We start from the raw sequence: 25,808 nt of genomic DNA, 5'->3' as shown, positions 1-25,808 counted from the left end.
CGGGTGCTGTTCTCCAGGTAGCAGCAATTTTACTTCCGTTTATTGGTCCATACAAGATTATACCTTTTTCTCTTCTGTTCCTCACCACCAGACAAGCATCCCGAGGCAAGTGCAATGGACCAGGAAATCTCAGCCCAGAACAACCATTTCCTGTCATTCAGATGAAGCTGGAGAATCCTAGCTTCACTTACAGTAATGATCAACCATTATTCCAATAACCAACTCAAAATGATTGATGGATCATGCTAACTGACAGCCATCCTAGAAAATCTATTCTTTGCATGTCATTTTCTCCCCAGAGAAATAAGAAATAACTGAAGAATAAGTTTATTTTAATTTTAAAAAGACAAAGAAAGAGGAAAAAAGAGAGAGCTCACTGGCCAAATGTAATCTGCCTGGACTTCTCTGAAGATATTCTCACAATTATCCTTACTGGACCAGCATTTTCTGGATATTCTATGGATGTTATCACATGTGGTGCCCAGACAGAGCAGGAATAATTATTAAGTCATAGGGAGTCACTGAGGATTTATCTGAAGACAGAGAGGGAATACAATAAGCTGTCTGTCTTTTGTAAACGCAGCTTGTTTTCCACTGCTTACTCTTCAAAGCACTGGGACAAGTTTTGAAAAGGAAATGTGCTACTTGCCCTTGCCAGTGAGACAGAATTTAGTAAATAATCACAGATGCTGTAGATCCATGTCATCAGCTTATGAATTGGTAGATTCTTCTTTGTAACAAAAACTTAAATGACTAAAATGATGGGATTTTCACCTGACTTTTCTTTATGTAAAAAAAAAAATAAAAAACCAACAAAAAAGCAACCTACAACATTATATGCCTCACTGGTCTATATTTAGTCTATTGAAACAGTATCAGCACAGCATGGCAGAGAAACAGGAACCTTAAATTGTGTTACTCAGGTCACTCTGCTGACAAGACAGCTTTATAATATCTAGAGCACATTCAGTTCACATAGAAGGAGAAGCTAGATGGAAGGGACTCCCAGGCACAATGTCTTTCCTTGCTCTGTTGCACCTGAGCGCTTGGAGGCTTTACATCCTCCATGCATGAAAAAGGAAGCACTTCAGAGATCGGCTTAGCATCAGTGGAAAGGATGGCATAATTGCAGTGCTATAGAGCTGCACTGTTATGTGTTCAGGATGGGATCCTGTTTTTTCCTTCCTTATTTTCAAACCAACATATCAAGAAAGATTCTGAAATGATCCATTTTCCCCATAACCTAGCCTCCCCTCTGTAGAAGAAGGAACTACACAACAAGGTGCTGACACACATCAGCACATCTATTCACCAAGACTCAATGGATTGAACTGACTGAAATGACTACAGGGAAAAAAAAACACAAAAAAACCCACCATACTCCTGTAAAAGATTTCAACTGCAAGTCCTAGCAAACCGTACTGCGCATGCCAGCTAATGACACCTTGAGTAGAGCTGAGTCACTTACCTGACTCCTTCATTGAGGTTGTAAAGTTCATGATCGGGGAGACCCTTACGCTGGAACACGGCTATTACTCCATTGTGGATACTGAAAGAGAACAGGAGGAGTCATTAGCAGTAGATCACATTTTAGAAAGGTATCACTTCCAAACATCTGGAAACATCTCTTCCCAGATACCACGGTACCATTCTTAAAAGTAACAGATGACTGCTGGTTATATCTCAGATGCCTTAAAATGAATTATTCTCTAGAAAACAAATGACATTTCTGAAAAGCCATGTCACAATTTTCATAGTTACCTGAAATCAGTAACCTCAGAAAATTTAGCCTCATATATTCTAGGTACTTCTGTATAATTTTAAACATATTTTTGCTTCCATTTTATGGGCTCACTACAGAGATAATTTACAACTTTGTTATGAGATCAGTTTGACATTTCCAGTATTACTGGCATCTCAGTTATGATTACTTTATTTCTTTACTAATAAACCAGCTTTTATCAAATCTGGACACTGGACCTGAAGTTTAATTCATAAATAAAGCATCAATTTATTAGAACAGGGTTATTGGAATCTCAAAAATAATTAGTTCTTTAAAAAGTATAAAAGGCAGAAACAGTACACAATTATGAATTTTAAGGCAGTTTAATCAACCTCTCATTCATTTTCAATAAAGGGGCAACATTTACAACTGTAGCGATTACAAAACACAGTTTTCTGTTTCTCAAAAATTTGTGCTCTTGCTCCATCTAAAGAAAAACCAAGGCTGCATAAAAAGAACAACAGGTGGAGAGTTTCTGAGACAGACAACAAGAAATGAAACGACGTGCTAACCATCTGTCCTACAGCAATGCTTCCTTTTCATTTTCATTGATGTATGTAACTGTTCTGAAGCAGATGTTTCTTAGTGGTAATGATTTTCTTCTGCAATCAGCCACAAGTGAAGCTATGATTGAGAACGACAAAATTCTCTAGCTCAACAGAAAGCCACATATCCAGCACTGTCTGTAAGTGGAGCACATGGCCACCATCCCCACAAATGCTGAAATGCTGAATGACAAACCCCTGCAAAGTGTTGCACATTTTACCGAGCAATCCACATGCTTGGCAGAGATGCTTACCAGACCCATTAAACAAGACCAAACCTCAAAAAGGTTACTGAAATGAGCTCAAGTGCTTCAGGATGAAGCCCTGAAATGCTCCTGAAACACACACACAGAATGCACTTAGGGTGATGACACATCAGTCTAAATCACTGAGCTGAGGTTTGAGGGCAAAGGTAAAGAAATGCTAGTGAAAGGTGAGACCAAACCTGTTCCAGTACTAGCAGAAGAAAGGTAGAAGTCTCCTTCCTTCCCCATCCCAACTCCATCTTTTACAGTTTAAGAGCACTTCATCTTTGATTCCTAAAGAAAAGAAGACTGATACAATCTTCCCATCCGTTAGCTAATCCCCACACTTGTAGATTCTTGGTGATTTTTGCCACATTTAAGCATGGAGCTAAAATCCTCAAAATACTAAGAGCTTTTAGGTTTCAGCTGGGAAGGAAGGACCACCTTCAAGCAACCCTACTAAGGCTGAGTTCAGCCTTTACTTGACAGGCACACAGATTTGTCCAGCCAGGAGCTATGAGGATTTGGGATTGCCCTATCTAGTGACAAAGAGCTGAAGTTAGTTCTGCTCATAAGGTCTCCTGAGACAACCTGATTCCCGCTGGCAGATGATCTCAGGAGGATTTCCAGGTGCATTCAACAACATCCTGCAAGGCCAAGGGATCACTGCACTGTCACAGCAAAGCTTGGTATTTGCTGCTTAGAATAACATGCAGAGGCTGTGTGGGAATCGCGGGGACCCACATCAAATCTCCTCAGGTCCACAGCAAAACAAAGCCCTTGTAATACTTGCTGGAAGCAGAGAAGTGAGCTGGCAGATAAAACTGCAGACCCAACAACATCAAACAGCAAAGAGAAGCTCAGTTGCATTCATCTGTGAGTAAAGGACATTAAAAGTGGCAGCTGAAGGATATGACACACTGGGAAGAAAGGCACACGCAGATCCAAATAGGAATTGCTATCGCCTTCTCTCTCTTGGTGCTAAGCACTCCCACACATGCAGTGGTCACCCTTTCCCCCAGGCACTTAGGAGCACAGACATAGACATACATGTAGACATACATGTAGACATACATGATAATCTAACCCAGTTTATTTTGGCTGGCTCAAGCAATCACATTGCATTTACGACTATTTGAAAATTGGCAGCTAAACGTCTCCAGTATACAGCAAGGTGACTTGGGTATTTTAATATTATGAGTAATATGTGAAGTACGATTAATGTAGTGAATAAAACAAGCAGTCTTTACATGCTCTTCTGATTCGGAAATGAACTTTGCAGTGTTCCTTCCATCCTTCTGCGGAGAGGAATGACTAAACCTCTCTCCTAGAAGCCAGTATGCTCTCGCTTTCTGTCTTTTCTAAATGAGGGGGAGGTTTTCTCTTTCCAGCCTAGCAGGTCTATCATAATCCCTCAAAGAAATAACACAGAACAAGGTTTTTCAATGAGAACTATGAGTTGCAAGCACCTATAAACATCCTACTGATGACATTTCCATCTGCCTGGGATCCTCCTTAAAGTGAGGGATGGCTGTCTAACCCACAGGACAAGTCTTGGCCCTGCCTTCCCATCTCAGCCAGCAGTGCATTCATACAGGATGCAGGGATGCAGTTACAGTCACACCACTATGGTCTGCCACTCAACGTTTGCTCAGCAGAATACAGAGGAGTCAGAAAAATAGGAATGCTACTGATGGCGTAAATTGGTGTCAGAGTAATAAAAAGCTAGCATAAATCCTCTTAGTAAACGTAAGCTAATGAAAAAAAACAGCAAATCCAACTGTGCTTAAAGTAATGCTATGGTTTCTTTAATGAATGATTGCTTAAAAGGGTTTAGTCAGATCAGTACAACCTTTTGGTGAAAAGAAAGCCTGAGCTGCTGCTTACACACAAGAGTTCTGCAAGATGCTTGAGGTGGGTGGATCACTTGTGCCTGCAACCAACCTCCACTGAGGTTTAAGTCATGATGTACATAATTAAACTTACATTTTAATGGTTATGCTAAATTGGAAGTGCTTTGTAAACTGCCTTCTTTACATCATGAAAGTTAATAATGGGTGTACTCATGCACTGATATTACTGTGAACACCTTCCCTGGAGCTGCTGTGCCTGTAAATGTGTGCTCAAGGTAAAGAAGAAAGCAGCACAGAAGACAAAACAGAGCTGAAAAGAAACCAAAAGTGGGTCTGTTCCTGAGGTACCCACACTTGGTAACAAATAAGGCTGTAATCTCTAATCAAGACAAGACCCCATGTGATTTTAAGTCCAGGGTTAATGAATGTTTCTGCTTTGTTGTACTGTACCAATAGACACATTTTCCACATAACTCCTCCTGGTCCTGCATTACTGTGCTTTCTCCTGTTGAAGGAAATGAGTAGTTTCTAGCAGAACCCCATCAGTATCTTCTGGTAGAGAAGGGGACTGGAAGGCTCTGTGCACCCGAGCAGTAAGCATCTGAAACATGCCTCCATATTGCAAAAGAACACAAATCTCGGGGTTATGGGATTATTGCACTTTTTGAGAGTAGAGTATTAATTCATATGCCAGCTCCTCAACTAGCAGCACTTGGGGCAAACTGCTGTGGCTGTGTTATTTAACATGTGCTATTTAATATGGATTAATGTCCATGCACTAAGACACATTTTGCAAATATCTTTCCATACAAACACAAGCCATGGGCCATTCTTGGCGTGAAGATGATGGCTGGTATCCACAAGAAGAAATCATTTTGAGAAACCAGCAGTGGAGCAGGAGAAAACCTGGGAGGAGACATGGGCCAGTGGGTGGGCAGGGAAGAGGTAAGTACCCACAGTAGGCTGAGCCCCGGAGTGGCAATTTGGATGAGACAACTGTGGAGATCACTGTTGAGTAGAAAATGAAAGTCTACAAAAACTTTAGAGCTTTGTAGAGTTGTCAGTTTTGTGCAGTATTTCAGTCTTGAAAAGAAGAAAGTAAGAACGACAAAAAACGTTTTGATAATGTTCTTTTTTTGCCTTTAGAATTAAGACAAAATGCTAGGTCACTCCAGTAGTTGCCACAAATTACAGCTGATTGCCAAAAGGTAACTACAGTTGTGAAGGCTCTCACAGCAGCAAAAATCAACCCAGAACACTAAGAAATTTCAGCTCCTTGGAGAGATCACTCATTCCAGAGTTGCCTGACCCTGCAGAGAAGGCAGCAGTGGCCGAACTACAGCTGCAGCACACAGCCCTGCTTCCCCACTGTTTATATGAGCATGGAGGGATACAGAAAATGTCAATCCCTTTGTGTAAAGCACTGAGTTTGACACTCACTGTTGACACTCCCAACAAGTGCCAAGGCAGGGAGGGTGGGGCTTATTTTTCTGACTTTTACCTGATAGAAAGCCCCTGCCAATGCACCTCACTATCACCACCAACACAAACACTTCACTTGAGTCACTAGCTGAGCACCCAAACACCACTGCCTTCTGCCCCACTGCTGTACAGCCCTAAATACCCCTGCCATTTTTAAGACTCCAAAAAGGAAGAACTGTAGTGATCAAAACACTGTTTTCTGTCTCCCATAACAACCTCATAAATAAACTTCAGAAGTGTGAGATAGATGAGTGGACAGTGAAGTGGACTGAGAACAAGCTAACCAACATAGCTCAAACGGTTGAAATAAGGAGTGCAGTCTGTTTGGAGGCCTGTGGCAAGCAGTGGCAACCAGGAGTCGGTACTGGGCCTGGTCTTCAATGTCTTCATCAGTGACCTGGATGAAGGGATAGAGTGCACACTCCGCAGGTTTGTTGATTATGAATCTGGAATGAGTGGCAGACACACTAGAAGGCTGTACTGCCATTCAATGAGACCAGGACAGGCTGGAGAATTGGGTGCAGAGGAATTTGGTGAGGTTCAACAAGAGCAAGTGTAGAGTCTAAACCTCGGGAGGAGTAACTGCATGCATCATAATAGGATAAGAACAGACCTGCTGGAAAGAAGCTCTGCAGAGAAGGACCTGGGTGTGCTGGTGGACAACAGGTTGACCATGAGTCAGCAGTGTGCACTTGTGGCTAAGAAAGCCAATGGTATCCTAATATGCATTAAAAAGAGTGTGACCGGCAGGTCAAGGGAGGTGATCTACTCTACCCTGGTGAGGCTACATCTGAAATGCTGTGTCCAGGTTTGGGCTCCTCAGTTCAACAAAGACAGGGAATTTTGAGAGAGAGTCCCACAGAGGGTCACAAAGAACACTAGAAGTCTGGAGCATCTCCAGGCTGAACAGCCCTGAGACTGTTCAGTCTGGACGAGACTGAGATCTTACCAATATTTATAAATATCTAAAGTGTGGGAGTCAAATGGATAGGCCAGGCTCTATTTAGCGATGCCCAGCAAGAGAATAAAGGGCAATGGACACAAACTGGAACACAGGAAGTTCCATCTGAACATGAGGAAAAATTTCTTTGAGAGTGACAGAGCACACTTCTCAGAGCGGTCACAGAGTCTCTTTCTCTGGAGATACTCAAAACTCTCCTGGATACTTTCCTATGTAACCTGCTGTACAGAACCTGTTTTAGCAGAGGGGGTGGACTAAATGATTTCCAGCCCTTACAATTCTGTGATTCTTTGACTCTATCAGATCAGAAGCAGTTTGCCTGCAGAGCTGAGAAAACAACTGCAAAACCTGACTGCCTGTTTGGTCCAACCAGATCATAGCCCCAGTTTGGGACCATGCCTGGCAAAGCATGTGGTATGGCCCAACATTTTCCTTGTGCAAAGCACGCAGGTGATTTTTGTTCTCTAAAGCAGTCATTACCGTCATATGCAAGCAGCATGTGTGAAAATATCACTGTATTTTTTATTCAGGGTTTGCAAATTTCTTTAGGTGAAATTGATGAATATAAACAATATCACATAAATAATCACTCTCTGCTAGCACCGAAGAGTTAAATGGCAATGTTTTTGAAAGGGAATAAATGACTGAGGGCTCCTTTTCCTTTGGACAGTATTTCAAATAGCTAATTTGCAATAATGAACCTGATAAAACTCCTTGAGGACAACCCTGCTCCAGAAGATAGACTCATTTTTCTGAATTAGCTTAATTCAACCTGGACAATCCCACTTTCGGAACAGCTTCAGTCCAGTTGGAACTCCACAGGCTTTGTCCTTGTCAAAGTAACATTGCAGCTGCTAGTTCTGAGTTCTTGAGAAACTGATGTTTCTCAAATTTCTAGCCAAGGTAAAGCAATCTGCAAAGTGGGATAGGCTGTAATTATGCACTGGATCATACAACTGAAAGTAAGCTGGTCTGCGAAACTGTCTTCAAAGAGTTTTGGAGACATTAGTTCCCCAACTTTAGCAACTTCTAAATACTATTTTGACTTATGAAAAAGTTGAGAAAGACAGGTGAAGCGACTTCCCTGAGGTGTACCAAGATTTCATATTTTATGGAGCATAAGATTATGGAAACTCTTGCGATCATATCTGCATTCAGACAAGTACAGATGAGTCTGGAGAGCTCTGGGATGCAGCTCCCACCACCAGTTCCTAGAGCAGTAGTCAAGGCTTGGCATGCTGCACTGGTGTGGTGGTGGTGTGGCCAAGTGGGAAGTCCCCTGCCCCCTTCCCCACCCTGCAGCTTGCCTCTGGCTCTCACCCATGTAAGCACGTGCTCTCCAGAGGACTCCCACTGAAGAGACAGGAAAAGGAAGCCAGTCCTCACACAGGCATGAATATTTCACAATATTTTTAAATAAATACTAAATACTGGGAGAAGGAAGTTTTCCCAGTGGAAGTAGTAGATACATACGGAATGCATCTATTACCATACATACTATATCTATTGAATATGGAATAGGTCTGGAATGTTTTCTCCACTAGAGAAGCCTCACTGTGATCTGAAGAAAAAAAAACCATTCATGTTTAATTAGGAGATGAAATACGGTTCCTGTGACTGTAAAAATTACTTTACAAGAAGTTATTGCACACATTACAACCCTATAAAAATTACCCCAAACCATAAAACTCTGATTCTGCATGTCTGCTTGGCTTTACTGCTGGCATCACTGCCATAACAAGCATCTCATCTTTGTGCTTTTCGCCTTTCCATCACTACCTATTCTTTCACATTCCCCTTAGCTTCCCCATTTTCACACAGCAAGAGGACAGAAACACCTTCCACTGGAGATTTATCCACAGCAGAGCCTGGGCAGCATCAGCCCTATCTGGGCAGTCTGTACTGGCTTGCTGAGAAAGAAAAACTTTCTGAATTTTATTTGCCCCAGCAGCAAGCTCAGGATTACAAACCCTGGGTTTCTTGGTCTGATTGGTTTAGTCAGCACTCAGCCCTCAGTTTTTGCCTGAAGCAGAAGAGGGCGGGGAGTGGGGGAAGGAATTGAAGACAATTCTAGTGAAAAAATCTAAGCTATTTTAATCCAATGCAAATTCTGTGAGCTGTAATGAAACTGCATTGTTCCACTATGTTGCTGCGGGTTGCTAGTTAACATGCAACCTGTGAGCTGATGCACTGATCTTCTGTGGTTCGTGGAAACGCAAGTTTGGAAGAAGCTGTGATATAAAGCCTGATTTGCAGCTCATCACCAATTTCTCTTGATCTAGCAGTGCCAAGAATTTTTACAGCACTTCTGTTTGGAGATGATGGAAAGGTATTAGGGAGGAAGAAATTGTCCTTTTCCACAACAGGCACTGCGTTTCCCCTTGCAAGCTCTGTCATTAGGCCTCAGAAGGCAGCAGTCTCTGGGCTGAGGAGCAGAGGGGATGTCTCTGGGCAGCCATACCGCAGTGACACAAAGCCTGATGGCAGAAGAGGGGCTGCAGGTCCGTGGCAGAGATGGCCCACTGTGACTAAGCAGTAGTCCACAGAAAGTCTCACCACTGTGACTGCAGCTTGGACTTGCTCCACGTCAAAGCACAACACCTCCAGCCCCGTGCACGGCACGGCCTGCCATGAGACTGTGCTTTCCCTCTCCCTAAACCCATTTTGATGCACTGGGTACAACACCTCTCTCCAAAGCAGATACCCGCACGGCACGCCCAGACAAAGCTGTTCCCAAGAAACAAGAACTGACAATGCATTTAAATATAGCACAGCCAGGACTGGTGAGAGGGGCAAACTCTTCTGGTGTGTCCTGACTTCCTTGATCAGCAAGATCTCACACTCAGTACTGCACAGAACACAGCAGCACAGGCAATTTGTTCATGTACTCTTTGTTGGGGTGTGCTATTGCATCAGAAATAAAGGCTTTTCCCTTCATCCCTGCAGCACAACCCGCTCACCATCTGCACCACTTGTCGCAGCTCCAGGGAGCTGCTGGTGCAGACATGGTGATGCCTGCTTGGTTTGCAGGGCAGCACCAGGTGTCTCAAGTCTCATGCCACCAAACCGTGGGGACACATGGCACAGCCACCAGTGCATGGAGAAAGGCAGCCCCAGCAGAAAGCAAGGCTGGGCAGGGTTCACACAGAGTAGTGGCACAGCTGCTCACAGACACCTCTGCTCACACCAAGCAGCACCTCCCCTCCCTGCTGACTCCTCCCCGAGTACCACCATCATCAGGACACGGGAAGCATCTCTGCGACATTCAAACAGCACGTTTTTCTGAGCAGGTACCCAGCCTCTTCTATCACCAGTACAGTTTCAGTGCTCACTGTGCTGCTGACAGCAGTCAATGCATAATCCGAGTATGAACACACAGCAGTGGGTGAGAGGGATGAGAGATGTGATATTTTAAAATCTTATTATAATTGCTTAAAACTGAAATACCTTTAAAAATGTGTCTATAGTTCTCCAATATTTTTCTTCCTGTGACCTCCAGACAATTATAAAACATGAGTGAAACTTTCCATGCAGTGACACAGTCCTCAGGACTCAGAGGCTTAGACTCATCTTTCACTTCATTCTTTATTCATTGAATCTCTGTGCTCAGTGGCTCATTCATGATCAAATGTTTGCAATTTTTTTTTTTTTTAACCGAACAGTAATAAAATTCAAATGTATAAGAACACAACCAAGGACTGTTTTTCCTTGCCCAAAATGCACGCGGATAAACACACATGCAAACAGAAACAAACACAAACAACTTTTTGCACTGAAGTGAATAAATTGAGTATTTCAGCAAATCTGCATCAACCATCAGCAGTACAGTCATGTGAATAAAAATAACATATGTATGAATTTTAATAATTGTAAATATATTTTTATATATAATGTATACATACAATCGTTTATATATATATGAACGTATATATATAAGAATTCTCTTAATTGTATATAAATTAATTTTGAGTAAAATAAACCAAATCCACTTTGAATGAGAATATCCAGATGGACTCAAGGACCTAAATGCAGCCAGATCTTTTGCAACGAGTCCTTGCCTGTCACAACAGAGGAGCTGAGCCATCTGCAGGAAGCACCGCTTGCTATCAGCCTGCAGAGAAAGTCTAACAGCAAAGTGAATACAAGCTACTCTGGCCTTTCACTGGAGCGCATATCCATGGAATGCATCAAGACAGAGCCCAGCTCGCTCTCACCCATTCAGGGTGCCAGCAACTCAGGCTGCCTGTGCCTTGGCAGAGGCAGCCCGGGGGGGGCAGGACATGGTGGAAGAGCTTACCTGTTCCAGGTAGCGTTGGAGCAGGCCCGTCGCTGCTGGGTCCCCCGCTCATCCAAGGCTGCCTGCTCTCTCTTGCCCAGATCACTGAGGCTGGGCGAACTCATGAACTTCAACCTGCGAAGAGTCCTCATGGTCAAATGTGTGTTTGCGCGTGGCAGCTACAGATACACCATCCTGTTTACACACACACACGCGCAGCTGGAGCAGCAGCAGCAGCAGCAATGCGAGCAGTTCCCTCCGTTTGCTGTTCAAAAAAGAAACTTAAAAAAAAAAGAAGAGAGAACCAGTCTCTACGGAGCACACCTCTGCCAGCAAGAAAACAAACCTTTAATCAGATCAACTCTGACGTCATGAATTGTGGTTAATAATTTCTCCAGTCCTTTTAAAAAACAAAAGCCGAGCTCCCGGCTGCGGCTTAAGCACTTTGAAGGGGCCCCTATAGCCTGCAGCCTCCAGCACAGGGCTGCTCCCACCCCAGAGCCAAGGCCCAGAGCCCTGGGGCGCTCCACCTGCCCCAGGACCTGCGTTCCCCTGGGGCCCAGCCCTGCCAGACTTGCTCAGCCCGCCTCTCTGCGATCGTGATGGAAATGAAACTGGAGGGCAACAGACACACACACACACACACACACACACACACACACAGAAGAAAAAAAAAAAAGTAAAAAAAACCAACACCCAAGCAACCAATACTGATGTGCTGAGAGTTTATTGGAAAGTTTCATAACTGCCTGTGCAATGCCATGTTACAACACTGCACTCATGTGTTCTCACTGCCTCACTCGTCCAGACATACACACAGTACTGTGGCACCAAGAGCAGTCACACACAGAACAGCTGCAGGACGGAAACTGGAAGTGTGGTTTTGCCCTTTTTAGGAGTTTTTGGTGAGTCTCATACCTGGTCTTTCTGTCTCTTCATAGAATAATGTAGCAACTGCATGACTTGGGGCATAGCAGGCTCCTTTAGAAGCCCCAGGTGTCTTATGTTCAAAGGAGAAATCTCTCGAAGCACTGGGGCTGAGGCTGTGCTGCCACAAGATCCCACCACCCTCAGTTTGTTGCTGCTCACTCCAGGTCCTGCTCTGTGCCCAGGACAGCCTCGCTCCCCAGTGGGGAAGGAGCCAACAGGATCGCGACAGCTCCCTCAGAAAGTAAGCAGAGTGCAACAAGAGTGAGCTGCAGTGCAAAGACCACTCCTGTCACTGCAAAGGTGAGAGCTGCGAGGGCTCCCTGCAGAGCAGCCTAGCAGAGAAGGGGGCTGCAGTACAGAAGGACTTGTCTTCTCCTCTTTTACTTTCATCTGTGATAACTTACTGTCTAGATCCAGGCTACAAGTAGATTTTTTTGTGCTCAAACAGTATCTCAAGGATGATATTACAGGAGAACTGATTTGTTTTCTTAACCATGAGATCTGCCCTCTCTGCATCAGTTATTGAAATATCTCCGTAATAGCTAATTCCTTTTGCTACTCACCAAAACTCAGCCAAGCTTCTTGCGTATCAATATTTACTTCCCAAATTTATACTTGGTAGTATCTTTGTGGGAATTAGTAGTTGAATTTCACAGGAAAAAAAAAAATTATTTTTACCTTGCACTGGTTTTAGTAGTAGTTGTAGTATCCACTGTTTGGGTCAACGCTAATACTCATTGCCCTTTCCAATCCAAAAATCTGAGTACACAAAGGAGCACTGCAGCAGACAATATGTAACACTGCGCTTTGGAAGGGACCTACAGCTCCAAATCTGACTTATGGACAAAGGCACTGCTATTCCTGGTCTCTTCCAGATGTGTGAATCCCTCAGACAAACAAACAACAATCTACTGTGTACACAGCCACTGAGGGAAACAAACACAACAATACACTGCTGTATTCTGAGGAATGAGACAAATCAGCCACCAAAAGTAGACACAGCAGAACAGTGCTTTGTTCAGAGAGGATGAAGGGCACCCAATTTCTGTGGACAATACAGCCAGAGAGAGCAGCGGAGCATGACTCAGCCTGAAGGTGAAGCTTCTGATAAAAGTGCACCTACCCCTTTAAGGGACACAACTAGTTAGACAAACCTCTGGCAATAGGATTCCATCTAATTTCATTTTCCACCTAGCTTGGTTGCTTTTGTGCTGCTCACGTGCTGTCAATTCGACAGGCCTTGCAAATGTTATTATCCTGAATTAAACCTCTGCATTTTTTTAACTCTTTGTTTCCTTGGCAATACTGAAGATTTTGTGTGCTGCACCCTAATGATGCCAGCACGCCAGCAGCTACATAATAATATTTCATCTGCCTTTTTTTCCTCTCGAAATCCTCCACTTCCTAAATTGACTAAATCCAAAGAGCTGTTGTGCTGGATGTGCCAGCCAGCGCTGCAAAGAGCAGTGCTTGGCTTCCTCATAAAGCACGAAGTCCCTAGAGAAGAAAAATCATAGAATCATCATAGAATTATAGAATGGCCTGGGCTAAAAAGGACCTCAAAGACCATCTAGTTTCAAACCCCCTGCTATGTGCAGGGTTACCAACCACCAGACCAGGCTGCCCAGAGCCACATCCAGTCTGGCCTTGAATGCCTCTAGGGAGGGGGCATCCACAACCTCCTTGGGCAACCTGTTCCAGTGTGTCACCACCCTCTGTGTGAAAAACTTCCTCCTAATATCTAACCTAAAGCTCCTTTGTCTTAGTTTAAAACCATTCCCCCTTGTCCTATAAGAAAAAAGTCTTTTTCCCTCTGTATGTTGAAACATACACAGCAGTCGGACTATTTTCATGCCACCCCATCCTTAGGCAGCACTGGACTCAGCATCTAGCAAGCACACAGCACAAGGGAAAAGCAGCATTCCAGTCTCCTGAAACATTTCTGACAGAGGGAGCAGAGGGCAAGCTTGGTCTATGCTTCCTGCTCCTTCCTATGACTCCTCCTGATCAAATGTTGACTTATGATAAAATTAATCACCCTCAACAAGGGTTACCTCGCCCATAATTACAGAGCACTACTTCACATTTACATTTTGCTGTACGTCCTGGCACACCTTGGATTTCATGGCATTCATTAATTCAGCCTGAAGAACTCTGGGGTACTAAGCTCTTTGCACTTTGGTATTCCCAGTGAAGAGGAAAAAGGTGAAGTGAACTGCAGGGCCACCCAGAGAGCAGGCAGCAGAGATGCCAAGGGAGCATGGGGCTTGAAGTGCTTGTTCCAGCGCATTTCCCAGGGGATGCTGCAGGGCCAGGGTGGCCAGAGTCTGATGCAGGATGGAACTCTTCAATGGAGCCTGTAGGCAACCACTCCTCTGGAGTCACTTGTGAAGTAATCACAGCCCAGTGACTGAGGGGATGAATGGCAGAGAGCACTCACTATTGGCCCCCAAGAGGGCTGAAAGCCCTGACCAGGGTGGCTGGGAGGGAGAGGCTGGCAGCCAGAGGCCCTCTATGGGCCCAGTAACAAGCTTCTTAAACAGAATAACTTGGCTCAGCACACTTGTAGAGCCGAGGCTCTAAAGCACTATTCCATTAATTTGGTTAATCTCTGTACACGGTACACTGTGCTAATGCCATTTTACTTGCAAGAAGCTTGCGGCTCAAAGGTTAAGTGATTTCAACAAAGCCCCACAGCTACCTAAGTGTAGCAGGAAGATCCAGCGCCAGCACCTGCTCCCACCCTTCCCCCCAGCATCTCCCCATCAAACCAGGCCTGTCTCTACTCAGAACTGCTTTCTTTCATATGGGGTCCCACATCCCATGGGTGACTGTGGTACATCCCTCAGTCTCCACAGAGCCTGAGATGAAGTCAGGCATCCTGCAGGGCAACAACACTGCTTGACTGGAACTGCTTGCAGGCCTCAAACAACACACAGGGACACCAATATACATTGTCTATGTATAATGACCCAGCATAACTCTGCAGTTACTGCTGATGTGTCTGTAACGCCTACACTAATTCTTTGGGTGCTGGGGCTGAAAATAGCACTGCTGCCCCTTGAAACTGTCAGCAAAATTCCAGGCAGACCTCCCCAAAAGAGTTTCAAAAAATGAGATTTGCCTAAAAAAAAAGAAAAAAAAAAACTACATTGTATTTACTTAACATTATACCAGTCTCTACAGTACAATCTTGCTGGCTTCTTACAAGTTTCCTATGGACTGGGATGAGATGGGAAAGAAAACAAAAAATAATGTTCATGAGTAGGGACACTAGGAAATTCACAATATATGAAATCCTTAATAAAGCTGCCAATGCTGTGACCACTGTAGGTCAGCTGTTCTGCTGACAGGTTAGCACTGCAGAAGCAATGGTGCAAGCGTGGGGACATAACGAGGAAGAGAATCTGCCATGTCAGCTTTATTCAGCACAGCCTTGGCATGTAAAAAGCAACTGAATAAATACAAATTTTAACTGGAGAAAAAGAAAAATATATATATATATATCTCCCCTTCTCTTTTGGGGAAGAGAACAGAAATCTTTACAGAAATGCTGAACAGTGCATGCTCTGCAAACAAAGAGGAAAAGCACACCTATGGCAGCAAGGAGTTAAAAAGCTCCCCATTGCAGCTTTTCATAAAGCACACCACAAAACTTGGGGCATGCCTAAGCACATGCCAAAGCTCAGGAATTAGTCTTTGGAAAAAACACTCTTCTTAAAGGCACAGCACGGAAGGGCAGAGGGAGATGAGGCTGTCAGGAAAAGCATGAAGAGTGGAAGGGAAAACGAACCTTATGACTCATCAGTTCCTTTGCTACACTAGCCACATAAAGCTCCTTTATCATCAGAAAACAAAGAATAAAGAGAATAAAGATAGTATAAAACCACATAGGGTCTATTTACATCCCACTCCCTCCATCCCACTCATTTTGCAGCCTCTGGAGATAAAGGAACTCTCAAGGGAAGTTTCTCCCTGGCATTTTTGAGACTGGTCATAGGACATCCTCAGCTTTGCTGGCTGTTTCTTTTATCTCTATCCTCATCACAGCCAAGCACCAATTTATAGGGCACACTTGGCCTTACTGGGCCCCCTAAGCCTCTGAAACACTTCCTGTGCCCTCCTGAACTGCTGCGACCACCCATGCCGCCTATCAGAGAGTGCTGGCATTTCTGCTACATCAGCTGTACACGGGGCATGCACACACCAAGGTTTCTTTGTATTTTACACCGATAGAAAGAAGAAATGCTGGACAACAGTATCTCTTTCCTAAGCAAGCAGGAGAAGGAAGAACCTTTCTGGATTCTGCTAGAAAGGAGTGACCTGTCCCCTTTGCCACTTCTGCAGCAACACCTCCAAGCACAGTTCATCCTACAGAACTTCAGACCCTACCCACAGTCACCGCCTGCCTTGGAGATACATCAGCTTACTGCAGCTAAGGACAACCATAATCACTACAAACCACAGCAGATCAGGCCAGCTTCCTAAGCATTCCCTTCACAGTTTGAGCAGCTAGAATCAAAGGATCATCTGAACTACAGCAAACATCCATGTCCTCCCACATCTACTGGACATTTCTTAACTTGCTCATTGACTGTGCCTACTTTTTTCCCTTCCTGTTTCTCCATCATCATTTGTCATGGTTCCTGCTTTCTTGGTTAGCTAACTCTTCAGGAAAAGTTTTAATACAGACAGGAAAAAAAAAGGGAGACTGAAATGGTGCTACTAACAGAGTCCTTGCAAATGAGTCTTCAGCTAGCTCATGAATCTAGCAATACTTAGATAAACACCTTTACTTAAAGCATCCACGAAATCTCTTCCCCTTTAACAGTAGAATTTTTCAGTTTACTAAGCACAACAACATAATCAGTTCTTAAAATACAGAAGATAGCTACATCTTTTATCCTAGTCCTTCAGGAGATTTGAATTAGGAGACAATTGGAATAGGAATAGGCCCACTACACCCTCTTCTAAAATATCAAGCGTCCCATAAGCAGGCAGTTCAGCTCATATTACTCCTCATTGTCTCCATGTAGGTTTGGGGAACTAAAGGTAATGTTGCAATCCAAAAGAGCACAGTGGTCATATGCTCTCGGTTACAGGACCTGTGCCAGTATGGCATTCCATTTACATCACCTCCAGGCATGAGGTGGGCTTCCAAACAGCAGACGTGCCCATGCCAGGTTTCACTGTTGCCTACTCACCAAATTCATAAACCACTGCAAACAGCATACATCACACAATTTATATGAACTCCAAGGCAAACACACAACTTGACCGTTAAATGCAGTCAGGCTTGTAGTTGTGATTTAGAAACTGAGGTCTTTAGAGTTCTGATCAATGAGCAAATCAAGTGTTTAAAATACTTTGTGCTTTTATTACAAGATCATGAGATAGTAAAAAATTAATCTTACAAAGTAACTGAGCTCATAATGCACATGACATTTTTTTCTTCCTGAACTCTATATGAATTCTTTCCTAAATTGCTTATCTTGCATAATTTTAATTGGATACCAGAACACCATGACCTTGATCCAGCAGCTACAGTATCTCAGTGCTGTCATCTACAGTTATATATGGTACAATACCTTCCAAATCTGTGAACCCTGGGAGATCGGACCTGTGTGCTGCGCGGGGTTATTTTTCTTATACCCAAATATTTTTTTTATTCAAGGTCTTCCAAGAGGGCTCTGATTGCCTTGGAAGGTCACCAAGACAAAGAACCCACTCCGGTAACCAGCTGAGTTCCTAATAAACTGCACTGCTGGCCAGCAGTTAGTTAGAAGTGATATCCTTGCTTCACTATTAGTGTATGAGAATGTAAGCATGGCTGGAAACAAGGAGCATGCCTTGAGATTACTGCCACCTCCTGTGCATAAGTCAGGAAGGTCGCTCCAGCACTGAGCAACGCAAGAGACAACTCTGCAAATTCAGAGGATCTCTGACTCCAGTGGTACTGTGTGGCTGTTACTTTAATAGTATTATAGCTCTCTGGAACAAAACTCACAACCCTGTAGAAGTCACAAAAGCCTAGTCTTCAGTAAAAAGGATTTTTACAGAAAACTGATCTTTCTCCCTTGGGATCACAAGAATATATTTTTAAAAGAAAATCTGCCCGTTTTTAAAGATAACAGAAAATTGTAACATTTGGCTGTGTATTGGACTCTGTACTCTTTAGTGTGGTAAAGCTTTCACGAGGAACTCAAAAATAGTGATCCTGTGCCTTCTTTTCATATACACACGCTGAAATAGTCCCTGCAGACTGAGATACTTGGCCATGGAAACAGCAAGGATACAAAAGGCCTTCATCACATAAATGCCTGAGCCATCAGGCTTGCTGCTATAGGGCCAACAGCTTGGAAGCCCACACAGACTGAGCTCCCAACTCCTAAGCAGAAAGCTGGAAGTACTTATTTCAAGCACTGCTCACAGACACTTTGCCAGATAGCTGCGATCCCAGTTCTGAAAGCCTTGGGCCGCACTCCTAGGATGCATGGCTCCTTCATGCAGAAAATCCTAGGCCAAATGATCCTGGGCTTGCAGCCAGCAGTTGCTTCAGTCTTTTCCTGTGAAAAATGCTTCATTTTGGGAACATCAATGGAAAGAAGGATAAATTGAAGACTTCTCATGAATGGAGTTGTGGTCAGCTCCACATTCAAACCTGCATCTCAGTTTCTTTTAAGATATTTTGGTCTTTGGAAATAGTCAGGCACCAAATGCCACCAAGCTGACAATTTCAAGGTGAGAAACATCAATTGCAGAGGGGAAGACTAGAGGAGGATGCACAGAGCTTTGCCTCACTGAAAAACTGCAGCCTCAGCCCCCTTTTACTCCTATGAAATCACAAGCTCTATTATGTTAGCCCAAGCCCACAAAGCTGCCTGCCAGGCTTCAGCATGACAACACTTGAAGACCTGAAGGGACAATGCTGTCAGGCTGAGATATCTCCTCAGCAGTGCATCCCCAAGCATCGCAACCCAGTGGGCCAAGATGCAGGTGCATAAAACTACAGTCCAGTGCACTTCGCCAGGCAGCAGCATGCTGTGCAGGATAGGCAGTACTACAAAATGGCAGCCAGAGGCCCTGGCCCACCATGACCGTCACAGCAAGGCTGCTTGTGCAGCCCACTGGGAAGCAGCATGTGGCCTCCTGACTGAAGGGGTGACTACCCCTTGATCACATTTACAGTTGATCAGAGGCAACTAATGCTTTGCTGGGCTCCTGGAAAGGGGTAGCAAGGCAAAAGCAAAGCAGCTGGGATGGCAGCTGTGCTCGCTGCTTCCATATGTCACTCCATTTTTGGTGGGCACAGAAATTGCAGGCCCCGCTCCAGTAAACACCCCCTTCACTACATCTTGCTTTTGCTCTATTCCCCGCATCTCAGCACTGAACTTGGAGGGCAGTATACTGTGATGCTTTTTTAAGAACTGCTTTTCTTGATCCAGCCCACTCAACATCAGGGCAAGAGTCTTTGACCTGCCAGGAAGCCTCAGCAGTGGCCACATAGGCTCTTCAGTCCTCTTCGTCAAATCATCCAGAGAAAGCCCTGGCAGCTCTGCCTGCACAAAGGCTGCAGGAGCAAGCTCGCTGTCAGTAAGCCTTCAATTTTTGCTCTTCATCTGCTTTCTGCCACAACACACATCCACAAATGTTTAGTCCCTGCTGTGGTATTTTGGTAGTTGCAAACTGTAGGACACCAGACAGAAGATAAATGGAGGCGACCTTTCCCCTCCGTCTTTTCTTTTCATTCTGAATCTCAGAAAGGTCAGATTTGGATTTAATTTTGTCCTGCACAATGTTTTGGCTTGGTTTGTATTTATTCCAAGTGAATTCACCCATTTCTTCTGTAGAAATAAAAGGTCATGAAACCACTGAGTTCTCCCCGTCTTAAAAGGGGCACTCCCCTCTAGGGAGAGAATTACCAATGAAACCAAGAAAAAAAAATTAAGCAAAAAAATATATTTTGTTCCCACTGGGCAGGTGGAACTGTAATCACAGCTGAGTGTAATTAGAAAATGTGTAAGGATGCCACTACTTTGCATTAATTTTTAAGCAATCTGTTTAATTTGGTTGATGAACTCAAGGTAAGAAAATAAAACTTGTAATTTTTTTTGTTTATTAAAAAAAAAAAAAAGGTTGTGTTTCTTTCTGCAGTATTTATTTGTCTATGCAGCATTAGGAGCCAGCTACTTTTGGAGACTGGAAGGACAGAGGACAGAGAAGGGAGGGTTGGATCACTTCATACACAAAATACTAGCCTTCAGCTAATATGGATGGTAAGAACTAACACACAGGTTAAGAAGGAGATGCACGATGCATATAAGTGTGTGTGTTATATGTTATCTTTATTAGTCATTTAGAGATTGGCTCTTTTTTTTTTAGTTGAATAATTGGAGGAATGAGAGCATCCAGAATCAAACTTTTAACTCTGACTGAAATGAATAGCTTTTCAAAGCCAGGTTTTTGGTTCATTGACTCCACTTGAGTTTTCTTGCTTTGTTTAGTACAAGAACTTATCATGTCATTTGAAATGTAAACATATATAAACTTATTCTGCCGGAATACAACAGAATTTTTTCTGTGTTCATTTACTGTAATATGCTGCTTCCTACCCATGCTTTCAACAGAAAATCATCTTGGTTCGAATGTTTTAAAGAATTTTTGAAAAGGCAAAATGCCTTCCAACACTACTTTAAGAATTCAGTAGTAATGATAAAAAAAGTACATGGTTCTAAATATCTTAAGGATGAATCCTTAATGCTGTGTACATGTCTTTCTCTGTGAGAGGACCTAAAATTTTGTGACCAGTTGCTGTGTTAAATCCTAGTTAAGATGTTTAATGAAAACATGACAAGTAACCACTTGCATTTATCTACATATTTCTACTATTTTATTAAGAACTGCTATCTCGTCATCAAAGTCAAATGCTGAAATAGTTGAAGTCCCAATTCAGCTCAAAAGCAACAAAGTTCTAAAGAAATAAAATTTAAAAAATAGTAATTTACAGGCTCAAATCATTATTTTTGTGACTGATTTTGACAATCCTCCTGATTTAGCTTTTGGAATATTATTCAAACCTCAGTGAGGTGATATGCCCTCTACTGAAGTAGTCTGAGTTGCATTTGTGTGGATTTCAGGAAAAAAAAGTTACTATTTTCTTCTCTCTTTACTTAAAGCAGAACTAGAGGTAATAAATGTAAGATTTCAACTGTTACATAGGTGATGCTGTTATTTCAGATAGTTAGATAGGTAAATCAATAGATTGAATATTTGTGCATTTATCTGCATTTTGCTACTATCTGTTTTTTACCGAGATGGTAAATAAAGAAAAGAAAGAAAACTGGGAATAACATTTGAGATCATTTCTTCCTTGTAAGCTTTCCACAGAAGCTCTGGAAAAGAGATGGGACACTCAGGGCTACAGTGACAGCAGCATAGTAACCTGGAGGTCACAAATGCAGGTGCAAATAAGAAGCTCTCTTATAAAGGTGAATTCCACAGCTTGGCCTTTGCAATTATTAAGCTCATTCAACATAAGCTAGTAGTAAATGAGGTAATATGGGTAACATTCACAGGAGAGAAATGTAGACTGCATTTTTTACAGATGGCTGAAGAAAACTGGACTTATCTATGCTGCATGCCAACACATCCTATAAAGCTGAATCAAACTACTGAGGTAGGACATGCTCTGGAAGTGCCTGTTCTCTCCACTGACTGCAAAGAGAATGTAACGTGAATCATTCAGGTACAGATATGGTATTCCAAGCTGTAAATATATCAAATTAGAGGAGATGAATTTCACTCCCAGTCTCTTACTGCCTCATTGATTAGGAAACAAGTGTAAATAATTTGGCACCCATTTATTGAATGTTTCACTTCCTCGAGTACATGCTCCAACCCTGGATGAAGAGACCTTAGGGAACTATCTTTTGTTTACAGGCTCAGCTGGTGTTTCAAAAAGGGAAGTATTAAATTAGGAGTATTTCCAGGAGAGTCTGCTGTTGAGATTGATCAAAGGCATCACAAGGCACAGAGAAAAGGGTCAAGTAAATCTGTCTTCATGGGACAGATTGAAAAGAGAGGACAGCCAGCCAGTTGTGATTACCAGTAAAGAGAATCTTCTGGAGAGGGAATCAGCTAAGATTTTTAGGGAACATTTAAGCTGAGCACAACACCTGCTTAGGGGGTGGACAAGAATTAAATAATAAATAAAAATAATGCCAGGTCTCCTCTTTCTATTGAAAGAGGAGGGAAAATAAAGGGTGCAAACAAAGCTACAACTTTACTAGGAATTTCTCATTATACTAATTATGAAAGGACTGGCTTCTCTCTCCTTGTAAGCACATGATCTTGCTGTTTCTGATTAGGCCTGTCATGTCAAGACTTTTGTGGGGTACTTCCACTGACTCCTACGGGACTGCACACATCCAGAAAGTTAAACGAATGCACAAACATTTACAACGGCCATGGCCTGCAGATGTAAACTAATGGGGTTCTGAAACGTTACGTATGTGCTTCCTACTGTCACTGAAAAAAACATAACCAGAATCCTAAGACATTTAAATTATACCACAAGTAAGAGTAAATAGTAAATACAGCTGTGAAAATACGCATGCTGTTGAAATATCAAATTGGAATACAATGCTACACTTAAAGCCATATGCATCACTTAAAGTCTAGTACATTGTCAGCAAGTGAGAAGTTATGGCTTTTGCAGTGAAAAAAAAGTAAGTGGTTATAAAATATTAGGTTTGCAGTAGGCAGGCATGTTTTTTCATGAAGCACTGGTATTTCAGTTAGCAAACATTCTCTCAGGGTGCTGGTGAGTTGCTCGAGGCACTATGTCTACTATTGCCTTGCATGGTGGGAACTCATATCAACCTGTCCATCACAGTAAGGTTACAGATTACACAATGCTTTATAAACAGTTTACAGCAGAAAAAAAATGCAAATGCTCTACTAGAAACAGAAGCCATGTGCATGTCCAATTGTTTGTTCTGAGATGCAGATATTTACATTTGCAAGAAAAAGATAACAACATACCAAAGATGGAGTGTTTGCTGCAATTTTTTTTTTTAATATATCAGTGAAGCATGAGGTCAGTGTTTAGTTCTGCTGGCAATGACTGAAACCTCCTAGGAGCAATATTTGGAGATGCTTATGGGAAAACATGTTTAATAACAGATTAGTTGGTAGATTACTAGCTCAGTACACAGCAGAAGTGGGTACTTGTTTTTGAGAAGGATGCAAAGTGCCGAAGCAGAGATTTCCTGAGCACATCTGAAATAACATGGGCATACGTTATGACCAAGTGATACCCTGATACTTCCCTTTTCCATAGAAATTCAGAGTAATACCCACATCCATACTCTTCATGGCCTGGGATCCATCACAGCTCCAAGCTGCCCTCTCTGCTATTTGTGCCCCTAATTTTCTTCTCTAGAAATAGGTAAAAATACTAAAGCTAAATTCTGCTGGGGCTACAAGGACTACGGCACAAATTCCCAGCACAGCTGCAGGAGGAATCATAACCATGTTACCCTGGTAGCCTAGAATAAGACAAAGTAATCACTGTAGCAAAATTCAGCTGCCACTGTAATGGTACTCCATTACACGGAGTAGGCATTCGTACCCTTTAGGGCTTGACACAGATTCAGAAGAAAGTATGCATTACTGCTCAATAAATCAGAACTGAAGTTTTAAAGAGCAAACCCTTTAGAAAAGACTTCTTTGCTTAAAAATCAAAGAAAAGGGGAAAAAAAAAACAACAAAAAAACCTGAAGTAATGGTAGTTTAACTCCTGCAGCTCAGTGATAAACTAAATAATTATCTAAGAGGAAATAAGTCTCTAAATATGATCAGAAAGAAAACTTTTTTTGCAGGAAGAAACTGGTGATTGCTTTCCAAGAAAATTTAAAAGTTGCTTTGAAAAAATAAAAGCTACCATATGTGATGATAATATTAAAGAAAAACAGAACAACCTCAAGGACAGATTAAGAACATTTACTTTCCTTTCACATAAACACACACACACACACACACCCCCATACACGCTCTCATTAATGACTGATGTTTACTGAAAGTTATTTCAATAAATCTGTAAAATGTCTCCCTTCCTAACTAAAAACTTTCATCCTCAAATGCAAACCCAATTCTAGGATTGATCATTAAGGAATCTGAGATGGCCGTGCCCACGTACCTCTGCAGAAACAACTGCAGCTGTTTAAAGATACTACTACTACTCAGCTGTTTGGTGCTGCTTCTCACCCCACCCACACATACATATATATATATCAATCATATATAGGTCATTTGAGAATTCCTCATATGCTTCAGTGCACAGGCAGCTGGGGTGGTGTAATCTGCAATGGTTGTCTGACTGTGCTCTTGGTGAGCAGGATCTGACTCATTCAACTCAAGGTTACCACAGCAGGTAACACCAGAGCTTTTGCACCACCCGTGCTGACTCTGTACTTCAAGGCTTTTTTCCCAAGGAGTTATTTAGAGGCTCCTTTCAGAGAGCAGAAATTCAAGCAATTTTCTGTACTTCTTGCTCATAGCCCTTATTCAGCTGTAAGCAGATTCACAACAGAAAGTTCACGCAAACCATTTTTTAAGCTGCACTAAAGCTCGATGGAGAGACTGACACAAGCTGATGTTAAAAATTACAGAGAATTGCATTGTCATACAAACTGATCTGAATAACAATGAAACACAGAAGGATTTGCATGACATATTGGAAGGGAGATGCTAACTCTATTCTGTCCAATGAAAGGAACTCTTTAGGTACCCGAAACTGGAAACATTTTCCCACTGCAGACAGTGCTGCAGGAACTTTTGCTTACCTGCTGAAGGGAGAAGAAAACAGGACTGAATAACTGATAGCGAAGACTCTGTAGCAGGTACCCAAGAATCACATGACAACTCTTGACAGGTGATACAATTTGGTTAAAAAATTCATCCCCTTGTAAAAAAGGCAGCTCTGCAATAAAGAAATGAACAAAGAGTAGCATTGCACATACTGTTATTCTAGGAATTGTTTCTCCATTGTGCACTAATAACCTCACACACATCACAAACAGAAGTGAAACAACTGCAGTACACACAGAAGTGAAACAACCGCAATACTCAGTGCTGCTACACATATAATCAGTGATATCAGTAAATATTTCTTTAATTTTCCCTCCCCTCTTTCATTTTCCTTAAGAGGGAACCAACTCATTGACACCAGTGCTAAGTGCTGTGTTTATCACCGAAGTGGACAAGCCAGTTTCCATTAGCATACACACTGCAAGCAGTTCTGTGTCCAAAAACAAAAGAAAAGTTTGAAATAAGCTTCAAAGTCGGCAATGATCACCACCTTTGGAGACAAGCTGTCCTGTAAGACCTGGAAAAGTATTAAATGCCTCAATTAATAATAATGGATATTCTTGCTTTAGGGCTTCAAATAATGGTTGTAATGTCTGTCTGCCTGTCCACAGCTGGTCTTGAACTGCCTCTCTGAGATGCTTACAAACACAATAAACAACTCTAGAGTGGATATCTTCCTGCAGCACAGAATTTATTCTTATGTGACTTCTATCCCAATACAATCACCTTCATAATTTAAATACTTTTTTTTTTTAAATCACTGGCCAATATATACCAAAAATACTAAAATAATAATAATAATAAAAATAATTAGAAATCTACATATATACAGACACAGCACACCCATGCATACACGTTCTGAG

The 25,808-nt window shown here is 42.5% G+C and overlaps 1 protein-coding gene and 1 long non-coding RNA gene across 10 annotated transcripts in view; one reads left to right on the top strand and one right to left on the bottom strand.

Moving 5' to 3' along the window:
- PRR5 (proline rich 5) overlaps positions 1 to 25,808 on the bottom strand; it is an 84,813-nt gene that overhangs the window by 37,584 nt on the left and 21,421 nt on the right. For 4 of the 8 annotated variants that reach the window (XM_085232778.1, XM_085232781.1, XM_085232773.1 and 1 more), the window contains 3 exons: positions 24,921 to 25,057; positions 11,167 to 11,426; positions 1,469 to 1,549 (listed from right to left, as the gene is read on the bottom strand). In XM_085232778.1, coding sequence (XP_085088904.1) covers positions 1,469 to 1,549; positions 11,167 to 11,297 — 212 coding nt within the window. In that variant the 5' untranslated portion in view covers positions 11,298 to 11,426; positions 24,921 to 25,057. Of the gene's footprint in view, positions 1 to 1,468; positions 1,550 to 11,166; positions 11,427 to 11,491; positions 11,687 to 24,920; positions 25,058 to 25,808 lie in introns of those variants that run through there. The other 4 variants (XM_085232800.1, XM_085232794.1, XM_085232788.1 and 1 more) reach the window with 3 other exon arrangements.
- On the top strand, positions 11,893 to 21,630 carry LOC146545394 (uncharacterized). 2 transcript variants are annotated; one of them, XR_014885458.1, is made up of 3 exons: positions 11,893 to 12,050; positions 12,240 to 12,375; positions 17,750 to 21,630. It is a non-coding gene; the product is annotated as an uncharacterized LOC146545394 (long non-coding RNA). The 2 variants fall into 2 exon arrangements; XR_014885459.1 differs by having other exon boundaries at positions 12,258 to 12,375; positions 17,750 to 21,629.

Source organism: Meleagris gallopavo, chromosome 1 (assembly GCF_905368555.1).
Source record: "Meleagris gallopavo chromosome 1, MGAL_WU_HG_1.1, whole genome shotgun sequence".
Taxonomy (NCBI): Eukaryota; Metazoa; Chordata; class Aves; order Galliformes; family Phasianidae; genus Meleagris; species Meleagris gallopavo.
Note: the sequence above shows the minus strand (reverse complement) of the source record. Positions and strands in the feature narration are given on the sequence as shown.